We start from the raw sequence: 13745 nt of genomic DNA, 5'->3' as shown, positions 1-13745 counted from the left end.
GTAGCTCTGGCAGCTGTTACACCTCTCTCTCTCTCTCTCTCTCTCTCTCTCTCTCTCATCATATGTTGTAAGAAGCAAAGAGATTGTATCACAGCCTGTGAGGACTTCGGTGGGCAAATTTATAACTCTGTGCAATTGCTCCCAATACACATTTCCTTTGCCTCGCATTGGAAGAGGTTTAGTCAAAGAGAAGAAGATTTCACATTGATTTCTGCACTTTTTCTGTCACTCTTATCCTTTGTTTTTTTTCGCTTGGGATGGTATATGAATACTCAGTTTGGTGTTTCAATATTTCACATACATTTAAAAAAAATGCTTTGTTCTGGTCCTCTAATCTGATTAGTCGTATTAGTATTTCCTACACACTTTGTATATAAAGATACAAAAGTTGTCACTGGGGTGATACCTTCACTTTTGTACATAAAAGGTGCGAATTGGTACCTCTAAAGTACACATTGGTACCTTAAAGCAGGGGTTTTCATACTGTGTATAGATCAGATGGGTCGCGCAAAGTCACTTACATTTAATTTATACAATGAAAATATACTCTCTTGTAAAAGAAAACAAGTTTCTTTTTGTATTTTTAAATGTATTTTTTCTGCATATTTCTATAAAAGTCCTGAGATTATACCCATCTAAGTGGGTCATGGAATGAAAAAGTTTGTGAACAACTGCCTTAGAGGTACATACAGGTTCCTCAAAAGTACATATCTGTTCCAAAATGTAGAACCTTTTTTAACGGTAGAATCCCAATAACAACGTTTTGACTTTTCTCTAAGAGTGACAGAACTGGGGCGTGAATGATGGCATTTGCATCAAATGTAGGGTCCTAGTCTGGCATCAAATGGGACTATTCTTATAAGCAGAGTTATCGTAGCGATTTAGAAAAAATATATAATTATTAAAATACAGTATTAACTCATTCGCCGCCAGCCTTTTTTTTTTTAGTTGCCCGCCAGCATTTTTGTTATTTTTCACAAAAGTTTCACAAAATTATTTGGAGGAAAAAATTTCTTCCTTAAAAAATAAACGTACAAATATATTAAATTAAATAACAGACCCTTTTCTTTCAAACAAACAAACAAACAAAATGGGGAAAAACGTTTCATTATATATTAACTATTTTTTCACTTAATTTAACCACTAAAATATGGACATTTCTCTTCAAAAATACAACATTTTGAGCAAAAAGATTTAAAAAATATGTTTTTTTATTTATATTAGAGATCAGACTCATAACAATTATCAAACATAAATGCAGTTAAAAATGTATTAAATAGTTTGCTTCAGTTTTTGATGAATTCAGTTTTACACCTTTTCATAGAAATTCGTCAAAAAGGCATATTTATCAGGAAAATGTTAAGTCATTTTTGATGAGATAATTGGCAGCGAAAAAGAGTTAATCATGAATTAAATGGTGGTATTTCAACAATATCATACTCACAGTTTAAAGAGCACCTATTGTCCGATTCACAATTTTACATTTCCTTTGGTGTGTAAGTGTGTAGTTCATGTTAATGATATGCAAAAGGTACGAACCACAAAGTAAACGATGATGTGAGTTATTGTCTCCAACGTAAATCTCTTTTCTTGGACTATAACAAACACACAGATTGTAGGCAACAGTTTACTTTCTGGGATTGGTGATGTAGAGAAGACCGACATTATCATAATTCATCCCGCTTCGGACTCACTGCCTGTAAGTTAACTCCTGTTAGCACTGCACTGTGACCAAATCTTTCAAACATGGTAAGGAGCGTTACATTTCCGACTGACGTCAGAGGTATAGAGGCCAATCACAACGTACAGATTAACTGGCCAATCAGGGACACAGAGCTTTTTAAATCCGTGCATTCAAGGAAGAGAGTGAACACATTGCATATACCAAATACACAAAATAACATTTTTAGCAATGAAATAGGTGCTCTTTAAGATGTAAATCTTGAATAGCATAAATGTAACCAAACTTACAAAACAAATGTCTTTGTGGTCAACAGCTAGTATAGAAATACAATAAACACCTAAAACAATTCTAGATACAGATAAAGTACAGTGAGTTATAGGAAAAACTTGAAAGGATACCATAAAGTCAAAACCATGTGTGTATGTTGCTTTCAGCTGTCCTATTCTAATTCTATTCGGACTTCTGCAAGTAATACAGCTTTTCATGTCTGACCTGTTCACATTTTGTCAAGGCTTGAATTAGTAAATCCGCTTTACTGATGTTACGAGGTGTGCAGTCCAAGGGACATATGATGATATGGTGCGCTGATATCAGGAAATCCATCGCTGTATATAAAAGTAGCAGACTTTAAGAATGTAAACATAAGCAAAAAGATATTATAAAGCTGAGGCAACAGAAAGCTCTTCGTTTCAGACTACCTGGGTTCAATTTCATGGCCCGTTCTAGCTGCTGTTGAGGAGAGAAATTGGAAAAAAACAAATCGATTGCCTGAATTGCAGTTCCTATTGGACCACCTTTCTATGCAATGTTAGACAGTGTCATAATGCATCTGTAGTCTCTGCTAACCTGACAGAAAAATGAAGACACTTTCAGCTGTGCTAAAAACATCTGCTTTTATCCTTTGACCTGAGATGAGAGCTGAAAATCAGGTCTGTGGTAATGGATAGCTAAGGTGAAAAAGAACGGTTATTGTAGCCTACATTAACCATTAACATTCCAACTCTATTGTTGAGTACAGTATCAGAATCAGAACGAGTATGTGCAATGTCAAAATGAATTATTTAGTATAAATTATTCATACACATGCATGCTAGTATACATGTAACAGGAACCAGTATTGATTTTAGAAAATAATATTACTTTGAGGGAAAATAATGTGTGAGGCATGTGTTTGTATACTTTATTTAACCTTTGCTCTGGAGAAAAGATTAATGAGGGACGAATAGGTAGATAAAATGAGGCATTAAACTACAAATGCAAATATATATTGATGTTATCCAACACTGTTAAAAGTGAAAGTTGGATCTACTTAATCAAATTACTTAAATTTCTCACTTTAAGTGAAAAATGTAAGATGTTTTTTTATTTAAAACAAAATGTAAGCTAATTTTTCATTTAAAGTGAGAAAATTTGTGTTGAAATTGTGTTTTTTTAGGTTACCAATTGAAGTATTTTTTTTACGCTAATCCAACTTTTACTTTTTACAGTGTGTGAAAAAGTCACTTAAACTGAAGGACACTGCTGTTTTGTTATCCAGGGCTATTTCTTTCTGAGCTGGAATAAGATTTCTCCTTTAACCCCTGATTACTCCCAATATTTCTTTAGACCCAGAGAGCTTTGACTTGCTACTGTGGCATTGTGTTTGCTCACTGGGGGTCTTGGGCCTAAAATTATGTAAAGCTGCTTTGCAACAATTACTATTGTTAAAGTGCTATACAAATAAATCTTAAGTGTCCTGGGAGGGGTGGGGGGTTGAGTCAACCCGGTTGACTATATTTACCAAGCTGGTTTTAACTTTAAGATTAAAGATGTAGAAGTGGTGGCACTCGTAACAGCATAAATATCTATAGCAATTACACTGGAACAAAAGAGAAGTAAGGAGGAAAGCTATGTATAGGTTATCTGAAAAATAAAACCCATGTTATAGCTAGAATAATAATAGCATGACTAAATCAATTAAAGGTTTAGGCTATGCCACATTGTTTTTACTTAAAATAATTTTTTACGGAAAAAGTTTGGAAACAAAATCTGATGTTAAAGTGAGCAAGGAAATAAAAGTGACTTAGAGGCCTTTAGTTAGTTTAAAAAAATAAAATAAAAGCAGTATCATGAATTTGACAAGGCAATTTTAAATACAGTTTGCATACACAAAAGCAAAGCTGGCCTAAAAGGCCTACAAATATTTTGTGGCCTTATAACTATTAATTAATTAAATATTTAAAAGCACCAAAGGCTTGTTTATATCTATTAGTTATATGTACAAATAATACAGGCATGTTTAATGACACATAAACTCTTTTAATATTCACTGTTTTCGACCGTATTAGAAGCTGCGCCGGCCGATTTTCATATGACATAAAAGTACCGCGAGAGCGATCCGTTGGAACATATTTCGTGTCGCTTTCACGGAATCTTTTATGTCATATACTGAATAGTCTGCGCAGCGCCGCATGAGGTCCTCACAGTTTTGGCTTTAAAGGCTTTAAACTACTTCGCAACAACAGACAGCCTCGAAAGCCCATTGGCTGTCACAGATGACCGGCGACGGTGATTGGCTGTTGCCTGTTTCCGGGCTCAACTCCATTAGTGACGTTTTCCCAGCCGCCGTGAGACAGATTGGGGAGAATGGCTGCCAGTGGAGGTTAGATGTTATTTTCAAAATACAAAGTTATTCCTGAAAGTTCTTAACTTATTTACATTAGATATATGTGATAGTGTTTAATTTGACGGAACGAGAGAGAGAGTTTTCCGGTTTGTTCGCTTTTGCAAATAAACGCCGGTGATTGTTTGGATAGAGGCAGAAAAGTACGGAGAGGTAGCAGCTAACGAGACTAGCTCAGCACGAGACTGTGTAAACAATTCGTGTTTTCATCGCTTATCTACTCGGCGGTTTACTATTTTGTTGATTCGTCGTCTTTAATATATGCCTACTTGTGCACTTTCGTGATATTTAATGTACTGTCACGGTTTATTTCGAGCTATTAAAGGCTGGTTTAAATGGCTCAAAACCGGACTAGCCTGATAGGCTAGCCGGCAAACAAGTTCAGCACCGAAACATGGGTGCTGATAGCAACAAACATTATTGCGTGATGACATAAACTAATTATTAAATGTCTGTGGTTGTCAAAATGAAGAGTAGTTCTGTAGACATACATGTTGTTTGCCAGGTTGAGGACAAGTCGCACAGTATGTGTTGATTTTGGTTGGCTGATCAATTAAAAAATAACGTTTTGGTCTTTTTGAGTATTTTACAGCATTAAGTTAAATGGGTGTCACACGACTGTATGCTGAGAACAGGTTCAGTTCCCATTTAATTTGTTTTTATAAAGGTAGGATGATCCAAGTCATTTTTTGTCAGTATGCATTGGCATAAGTTAAACAGAGATTTCATACCATTTATAAGAAGTTCTTCCTTGATCTGGGTATCTTGGTTATCTGCCGGCACTACATAAGATTGCGTAGAGCTCAGAAATCATCTCAACTGTTTAACACTTTTGTCTTGTAGACGTTGGAAAGCTGTTACAGGTTCAAAATGGGACTCCAGCAAGCACAAGCTACAATGGGGTAGATGCCCTACATGCCTGTAACATCCTCCAGCAACTTAAAGCCTTGTACGACGAAGCTCAGCTGACTGACATTGTCGTGGAGGTGGACCATGGCAAGACATTCTCTTGTCACAGAAATGTTCTCGCTGCCATCAGCCCTTACTTCAGGTGGTACCAGCACACAGATCAGTCCACTAAACCATTAATTTATTGAATATTGTTTTTATATGTTAATGTCTTTTATGCTCGCTCTATGTCCAAGCCAAATTGATCCTAATGGAGACAAATAAAGTTAACCCAACATAAATATGAACGTTTCAAAATGTGTTGAGAATCTGGAGAATGATGTAGCTACATTGAATTACTGTGCTTTACCCTTTCATTCAATGCAGATCTTTTATTCATTAAAATTTCTAATCATTATGCTATTATACACACTTTGGCATTTTTATATTTCCATTTGCCGATACTAATACTTTAACAGTAAAGTAAATATACGATTATACATTTAAATTTCGAATCATTATGCTATTATACACACGTTGACATTGTTATATTTGCGTTTGCTGGTACTAATACTTTAACAGTAAAGTAAATATACGATAAACATTCAATTATTAAAAGTATTTTTCAGCAAAAATACTAGCAACTATCAGCAATTACTGCACAATATTTATTTTCTCAGAAAAAAAGTGTTTTAATCCCTTAACTGTCACCCCCCTTTTTAAGTATGTGTGGGGGAGGTGATATTCCCCTTTAAATCAGTGCCAACTCTGGCATCCTTTGTATTATGGCGCTTTTCCATTGCATAGTACCCCACGGTTTAGTTTAGTTTAGGTCGGGTCAGCTTACTTTTGGGAGCTTTTCCTTGGTGCAGTACGTAGTACCCGATACTTTTTTTCGTACCACCTCGGTTGGGGTTCCAAGCGACCCGAGCTGATACCAAACGTGATGCGAAAACACTGTAGGTCACTGATTGGTCTGAGAGAAGCGTCATCGCTATAATGTAAATATTAGCTTTAGCTTACTGCTAGCTTGCGCTGTCTCAAGCAAACATGTTGTTATCTGTGTTCTGCTATAAGTTTCCAAACACCCTTTTAGCGATGAAAAACATCTGCAAGTTGAGAATCCGGGAGACCATAACATTTTTTTCCAGACTTGCAGTTTGTGGCGGCACATTCGCGATGTGCACGTCCGCATTATATATGCTTAAATGCAACTTGAATGAGGCTCAGCGGAGCACCGTCGACTGACGCCACGGGTCGGGTGTTTGAACAGAAACTGTCATGTGAGACAGAGGTAGTTATAAACGCGATGTGCAAACATCTATTTGTGGTGGCCAATTTTAATTATGTGGCAGACTGAGACATAATGAATGTATGGGAATGTACAACAACGCTCTCACGTGTATGATGTCACAGCAGTAGGCAGCGTAAATATAACGACACGCCTATAATCCCTCCCACTCCGAAGTGATACTAAACTCGATGGAAAAGCTAACCACGCCAAAGTGAGGTGAGCTGACCCGACCCAAACTAAACTAAACCATGGGGTACTATGCAATGGAAAAGCGCCATTAAAAGCCTAATCTTGAACCTCATTCACACAGCACTTTGGTCCCAGAAAATACCCGTAAAATTGGCTTCTGTGTGAACGCAAACATGTCCTGTAACTCGTCACTATCCGCACTGAAGCGGAGATCATTCAGCAGCATAAAAGATTAGCAAATCACACGCTTATATGAGCTTATAATAAACAAAAATGCATGCATGTCATCGCAACAAGATATATCGTTCGGCTCTTTAAAACGGAGGTTATAAATGCACATTAACATTCACGGTGAGAAATATCTGCAAACGTTTTAACTTTTTCTGTAATGTCTGTGTAAAAAGGGTTTGTGCTCTTTTTCAAGAAGATACTTTAAAGTTTTAAGATGGAGTTGTTGAAATTGAATAAAAAAATTGTTATAGCAATTTAAGTTTATTTAAGTAAACCTAAAGTATGCTACAAAGTATATATTTTATTTAAAAAATCTATAAAAATTTAACTGTATTACGACCAAAATGGTAAAAAATTAGTTATGAGGTTTTTGTGACACTTTAGTAGATTATGGGTGCTTTCCCACACAGGGCTAATCCTAGTCCCAGACTAAAATGCAGGTTTGAGTGGCTTTAATTTAAAAATACCTTGTATTGACACATCTTAAAATATATCAATGCCATAGTTTTGTTTCAAGATGCACACCAGTATTTTTGTAAGGTTTGTTTGTCAAAACTACTTTAATATCCTAATATAGCTATGCTAAGGCCTAGTTTTGGATTAATCTAAACTCTGTCTAGGAAACCGCACCCTAAAGTGTAAACTTCAGTAAAAGCTTAAAATGCAAGTTACCAGATTGATGGGAGTCTTGTACTGCTAATATTTTTTGTGAAAAGACGAAAAGTAGGTGCAAAGAGAGTGATGATGGTTGACAAAGTATATTGTCATATTCATTCACCCAAAGTCTTTCATTTTACTAAAAATAGAAGCATAAATCATAAAAATAATTTGTACATTAAAGCCTCATGTATTAGTTGCTCCTAAAACGGTCTTTTTGCCTCTGCTGTAGCTTTGAAATGTCTTGAATCTACTTGTGGTTACTTTGTAACAGTATTTTATATTTTTAGATCCATGTTCACAAGTGGCCTTACAGAAAGCAGTCAGAGGGAGGTGCGAATCGTTGGTGTGGACTCCGAGTCCATGCATCTGGTTCTAGACTATGCTTACACCTCACGGGTCACCCTAACCGAGTCGAACGTGCAGGCCCTGTTCACCACAGCCAGCATCTTCCAGATCCCACCCCTCCAAGACCAATGTGCCCAATTCATGATCAGCCGTTTAGACCCTCAGAACTGCATTGGGGTCTTTATGTTTGCAGATGCCTACGGCCACCAGGAGTTACGGGAACGCTCGCAGGACTACATCCGGAAGAAGTTTCTTTGTGTGATGGGAGAACAAGAGTTCCTTCATCTGACCAAAGAACAGCTGGTCGGTATTCTTAACAGTGATGATTTAAACGTGGAAAAAGAGGAACATGTGTACGAAAGCATAGTGCATTGGTTGGAGTACGACTGCCCACGCAGAGAAGTGGATTTACCGGAGGTGTTTGCCAAATGCATTCGTTTGCCGCTGTTAGATGAGGCCTTTCTGAGTCGTATACCACCGGCCTTCGGCTTGACCTTGTCCAGGGATTCCACGGATAAGAGTCGGATTAACGGCACAAACGGCTGCCCGCAGAGGCTCGGTATGACTGCATCCGAGATGGTTATCTGCTTCGATGCGGCACACAAGCACTCAGGGAAAAAGCAGACTGTGCCTTGCCTTGATGTTGCTGTCGGTAAGGTGTACAAGCTGTGCAAGCCACCCAATGACCTCAGAGAGGTCGGCATTTTGGTCACGTCGGAGAATGACATCTTCATCGCTGGTGGCTATCGGCCAAGCAATAGTGAAGTGTGCATCGACCACCGTGCGGAAAGCGACTTTTGGCAGTACGAACACGCTGGGAACAGGTGGCTTCCACGTTCACCCATGCTGCGGGCACGCATCGGCTGCAGACTCGTGCACTGCTGCGGGAAACTTTTTGCTTTAGGTGGTCGGGTGTATGAGGGGGACGGGCGAAATGCCTTGAAATCTGTAGAGTGCTATGACGCTAGAGACAACTGTTGGACGGCAGTCAGTCCCATGCCTGTGGCCATGGAGTTTCACAGCGCAATAGAATACAAAGACCGCGTCTACGTACTTCAAGGTAAGTGGATTTATCGCAAAAGTATCACTACTCAACATCCAATAAGCCACATTCTCAATGTTTTATCATTATTTCCTAGGGGAGTACTTCTTTTGTTTCGACCCACGCAAAGACTACTGGGGGCATTTGCCGCCCATGAACGTCCCCCGCACTCAAGGCTTAGCCGCCCTGCATAAAAACTGCGTCTATTACATAGCGGGCATCTGCAGGAACCACCAGCGCACGTTCACCGTGGAGGTGTACGATATCGAGCAGAACATATGGTGTCGTAAGAGAGACCTCCCCTTTGACCAAGCAACCAGCCCGTACATAAAAGTCCTTCTGCTTCAGGGACGATTGCATCTGTTTGTTCGAGCTACACAGGTCATGGTGGAAGAGCACGTGTTTCGAACCAGCCGCAAGAACTCTCTCTACCAGTACGAGGATGAAGCCGATCAATGGACAAAGGTCTATGAGACGCCGGACCGCCTCTGGGACCTCGGCCGCCATTTTGAGTGCGTGGTGGCCAAACTCTACCCTCAGTGTCTTCAGAAAGTGCTGTGAGTGGAGATCGTGACACGACGTGCTGTTTGAAACAGCTGGTAACTGTTTTTACAGGAGAGGGATGGTGGTACTGTCAAAACTTGGTGCTGTCTATGTCCCCAACATGAGAATTGTTGGGAAGTCTTAAAGCGTTAATGGTTTCAATCAATATACTTGAGGGTGCTGTTCGAAAAAGTTGAAGAAAAACGCAGTGTTTTACGTTGGACAGATGTGCACTAGCCACCCACCCTATTGCTTATTTTACAGTTCGATAAAGTGAATCATAAGTGCAATTATCATATTTGTTGCGGATGTTGAGTAATTTCTGCTCCATTATATCTTTAAGGTGCAAGTTTTTGTTGTCGCTTCGGCTTGGGTTGTCGGCATGCATTGTTGGGTGACCGGAGTAGTATGTCTTTAGCGCAAATAAAAAATAATAGGTGAAAAATAAATATATAAAGCTATAAATATTCATACGGGTATGATGAGCCAGTTTGCTCACTGTTAGTGTGAATACTGATTTATTTAGTTTTTACTGTTATTCCTTTAGGAGTTTTCAGGTTTTCAGACGTATAAGTTGATCATTCTTGCTGCCTACAAAGGGACTGTGGTTTGGTTATTAGGGATATTTTGCTTGTTAGTTGCCAAGATGTATGCGCAGGTGGCTGGTTTTTCTTTTGTATTTTAAATTTGTAAGTTTCGTTAATGTTCTTTTTTAAAAAGTAGAGCCGCAGCAGCAGTTTTTAATTAGCTTTTCGATTTTGCTTTTATGATGTTTTCTCGAGCCCAGCTCCCACATTAAAATCTTTATCTTTGCAAATTCGCATCACCAGCCAGATCTTTTAGTGAGGTTACAAGATTATACTCAGTCTCCATATTGGAGAAGAAAATGGATACCAGCTTTGTGTAGCTGAAGCAATTTGTTGACAGCCAAACACAGTGGAAGTCATACAAAGACAGGGGTAAACATCAACCAAATGGTGGCCAAAATGTGTATGCGAACATTCCACTCTGAATTACTGAAGCATTCAAATGGGTGCAGTTTGAAGAAAAATCCCTCTGAAATGCCAAAATGTGATGTGTTTAAGGAGTCTTAGCCTGCATCCCATGGCAGCAATAACAGGTGTGTGATGTCGTTGTATCTTAGATGAGGTGCATTAGAAATTTAAAGCTTGATTCTCATATTGCTGCCTTTTTTGCTGTAGTGGGCAGAGATGGTCACAGTTCAGAGTTGTGAATCAGTCGACATTTTGCATTGTTTTTCTTAAGGCATGTCACAGTGCCTGTTCTCACCCAGGCATTACTAATATGTACAGTTTGATGACATTATGTCTCAAAAGTACTAAAAGGTGCTTCAGCTTGAGACATTCACGTCTGTTTTTTGCAAATAAATCAAGTCCTCCTGTTTTAGAGTTTCCATGAAATACTCAATGATCACCATTTTTTGCATCCTCTCATCTTCCATTCTCAAAGAGAAAAATAATTGTGTTTTGGTGCTGCTTTTTTGACAATCTTGTACAGAATATACAGCAATTCATTTATGGTAGGGTTTGTCAATGCTTGACACTTCCAAAATGTGTCAGTCTTATAAGTTATTCTGTTGTTTTTCTGGCCTCATGTTTATTTGGTTCCCTGATTTTGCACTACATGTTTTCCTCCGAATCCTTTAGAGGTTTAAGAATACAGCGCTCTTGTTTTCAGTCACAGACTCGATAAACGGCACCTTTAAATGGGACAGCTGATGTGCTTGTGCTGGGCTTCGCTCATTGGCGCCTGCAATACTGAGCCTCATCTGGGGTTTCAGTGGCAGGTAAAGGGATGAGAAATTACATTGGCGTCGGTGCAGTTGCCTGCACGTTTCGTGTATTTCAATGCTCAGTAGCACAGGAACCAGAATCGGACTCTTCTCAGGATTATTGTTAATACACAGTACTGTATTTAAATGGTTTGTTTTACGTGTAATATACTGTACTATATGTTTGCTGTACTTGCACAGTTTTTTTACAGGTTTTACTTTTTCCCAACTTGAAATATAGAATTGTTTGTTTGTTTGTTTGATGTTTTCTTCCTTTCACGTGGATGTGTTTTTGTTTTTTCCTCTGTAATATTTACTCTTAGGTTTTTTGAATTTATTATTTAGAATTAATAATTTTCCTCTTTTGATAAATTGTGAATCACAATTTTGTTATTGCATCAGTCTTAAAGGACACAAAGCATTATCTTGTGCATTACAAAAATCCCAGTGCTTCTTTACGACATCAGTCTGTCTGGATGTTAAAAAATAGCTTTGGAAGAATTGATCTGTTGTTCGGCTGCTGCCACTTTTTTCTTTTTTCAGCTTGCAGTTAGTTTATCTACACAAGTTAGAGAAAACAGTGTTTTATTTTCCTTTTGTTTTGAATTTTATTTTTGTGTCTTTTGTTTGCTTGTATGCACGGTGTGTGAGTTTAGTATATATTCATTGATCTCTACTGTGAAATTCACCTTGCACATAATTTGACAATTAAACAATAAAAAGTTAAAGATTGGTGTTATATTTGTCCAGCGAGTGAAGAATGTGAACATATGATTTATTGACTGGATGAGGTTTAATGATTAAATAAAATACATTTAAATTATTTCCAGCTTAGACAAAAATAATTTTGACATTTAATCAATTCGAAACTACAATTAATTTGAGTTGCTATAAATTATAAAAATAAAGTGGAAATTACTTAAGCTAATTCAATTTTTATAGTAACTACTCACTATTTAAGAAAGTTAAAAAAAAATTTGTAAATGTAAGTTGATTAAACCTAATTTAATTGCAACAAGGAATTTATGTGTGTTTAAGATGCTTTTTGCGGTCATGTGCTCTTTTGTTGTTTAATGCATGGCCCTGGTTTCATGTTCTGTCTGGAAACATCCTCAGTCTAGGGGAATCCTTTTGCCTCCAAATTGTGTTTTCTATTAAAATATATCTTGCATATAAAGCAAAAACCTACAAATTAAGGAGTTTAGACATGAAGGAAGGGTTGCTTTATGTTAGTGCCAACTTTAATGTTAAAAAGTATGATACATAAGGTAGATGTAAAGGACAAGAGCAAATTTTTAAATAGATTTTTAATAATCTATCTCTTTAAAATGATTTGCTGATTCTTTAGAGTTTGATGTTGCTGCTTTAATCTCATTCAGCTTCATTTGTGCATTTTTAATATTTTTGACTGTGTCAAAAAAATGCAGATTGAAGTTTTTAGCAACTTTGTTTTGCAAGTCAATTCAATGTATTATTTTAAGTGTTGACCTGTGAGTAATTGACATTACTTGTATAAACAAGTTGAAATTGTTTAACTTCATTTTTTAAGTTAAAGTAGCATAATTTTTTACATTGTAAAATATTATAGAGTTTTAGATGATCTTCCCATATGAAATCATGTTCTTCCTGCTGTAGGCAGGGGTTTAGAAATAATTGATGACGGGCCATTAAATTATTTGAAAATAATGTGCACCTAAGGTGGTAAAACATAATGCATAGTGGAGTGTGCATTATTTTCAAATAATTCAAAGGACTGGATTCAATGATTTTGCTAATACCACGGTTACAGACATTGCTCTGGTAGTAATTTTAAGACATTTGTCAGGTTAGATGTGCGTTTATTGAAAAATAATGCATACTGTTGAACATTTCTCAACCAATCAAAATAAAGCATTTAACAGGCCCGTGGTATAAAGTGATTTACAATTTACATTTCACATTACATTTATGCATTTGGCAGACTCTTATAAGCAACTTATAGTGAATTCATTCTGGACATTTTTTGTTTATCAGTATGTTTGGTTTTCTTGATCGAACCCATGACCTTTGCTAATGCTTTGCTCTGTCAGTTAAGCTACATGAAAACTGGAAACATAATGAAAGCTATTTATAATCAAATTGGGAGGGAAATGGAATAATCATTTGCAAACTGTGACAAATTTGTGTTTTAAAATCTAAATGATTGATTCCTTGCAGTACTAGGCTTTTGCATTTTACATTGGCATTCATTTTAAGATGCAATCAACTGAGGCGCATCATATATTTTTTTAATTCTGACATGAAACGATTACTCATTTAATATAGCATATGTTTGTTCCATAGATTCCATTATGACACCAGCAGCACACTAGAAGAACACATAAAAAAGCTGACGAGAGAGTGAAAGTGAAAAAAAGTGTGAGACCCAGTGGTCCC

General features: G+C 37.2%; 1 protein-coding gene across 1 annotated transcript; it reads left to right on the top strand.

The window, feature by feature from the left end:
• Positions 1–4270: 4270 nt before the first annotated feature.
• Positions 4271–12058, top strand: kbtbd8 (kelch repeat and BTB (POZ) domain containing 8). The gene is made up of 4 exons (XM_065241537.1): positions 4271–4325; positions 5190–5397; positions 7896–9013; positions 9093–12058. The coding sequence occupies exons 1-4, from the start codon at positions 4310–4312 to the stop codon at positions 9554–9556; spliced, it is 1806 nt and encodes a 601-aa protein (XP_065097609.1). The 5' UTR covers positions 4271–4309; the 3' UTR covers positions 9557–12058.
• The last annotated feature ends 1687 nt before the right edge of the window (positions 12059–13745 follow it).

The sequence above is a fragment of the Paramisgurnus dabryanus genome, chromosome 14, assembly GCF_030506205.2.
Source record: "Paramisgurnus dabryanus chromosome 14, PD_genome_1.1, whole genome shotgun sequence".
NCBI lineage: Eukaryota > Metazoa > Chordata > Actinopteri > Cypriniformes > Cobitidae > Paramisgurnus > Paramisgurnus dabryanus.
Note: the sequence above shows the minus strand (reverse complement) of the source record. Positions and strands in the feature narration are given on the sequence as shown.

Coding starts and splice junctions, on each gene's coding strand:
- kbtbd8 (XM_065241537.1), top strand. Junction 5,398..7,895: donor GCCATCAGCCCTTACTTCAG/GTGGTACCAGCA, acceptor TTATATTTTTAG/ATCCATGTTCACAAGTGGCC. Junction 9,014..9,092: donor CCGCGTCTACGTACTTCAAG/GTAAGTGGATTT, acceptor ATTATTTCCTAG/GGGAGTACTTCTTTTGTTTC.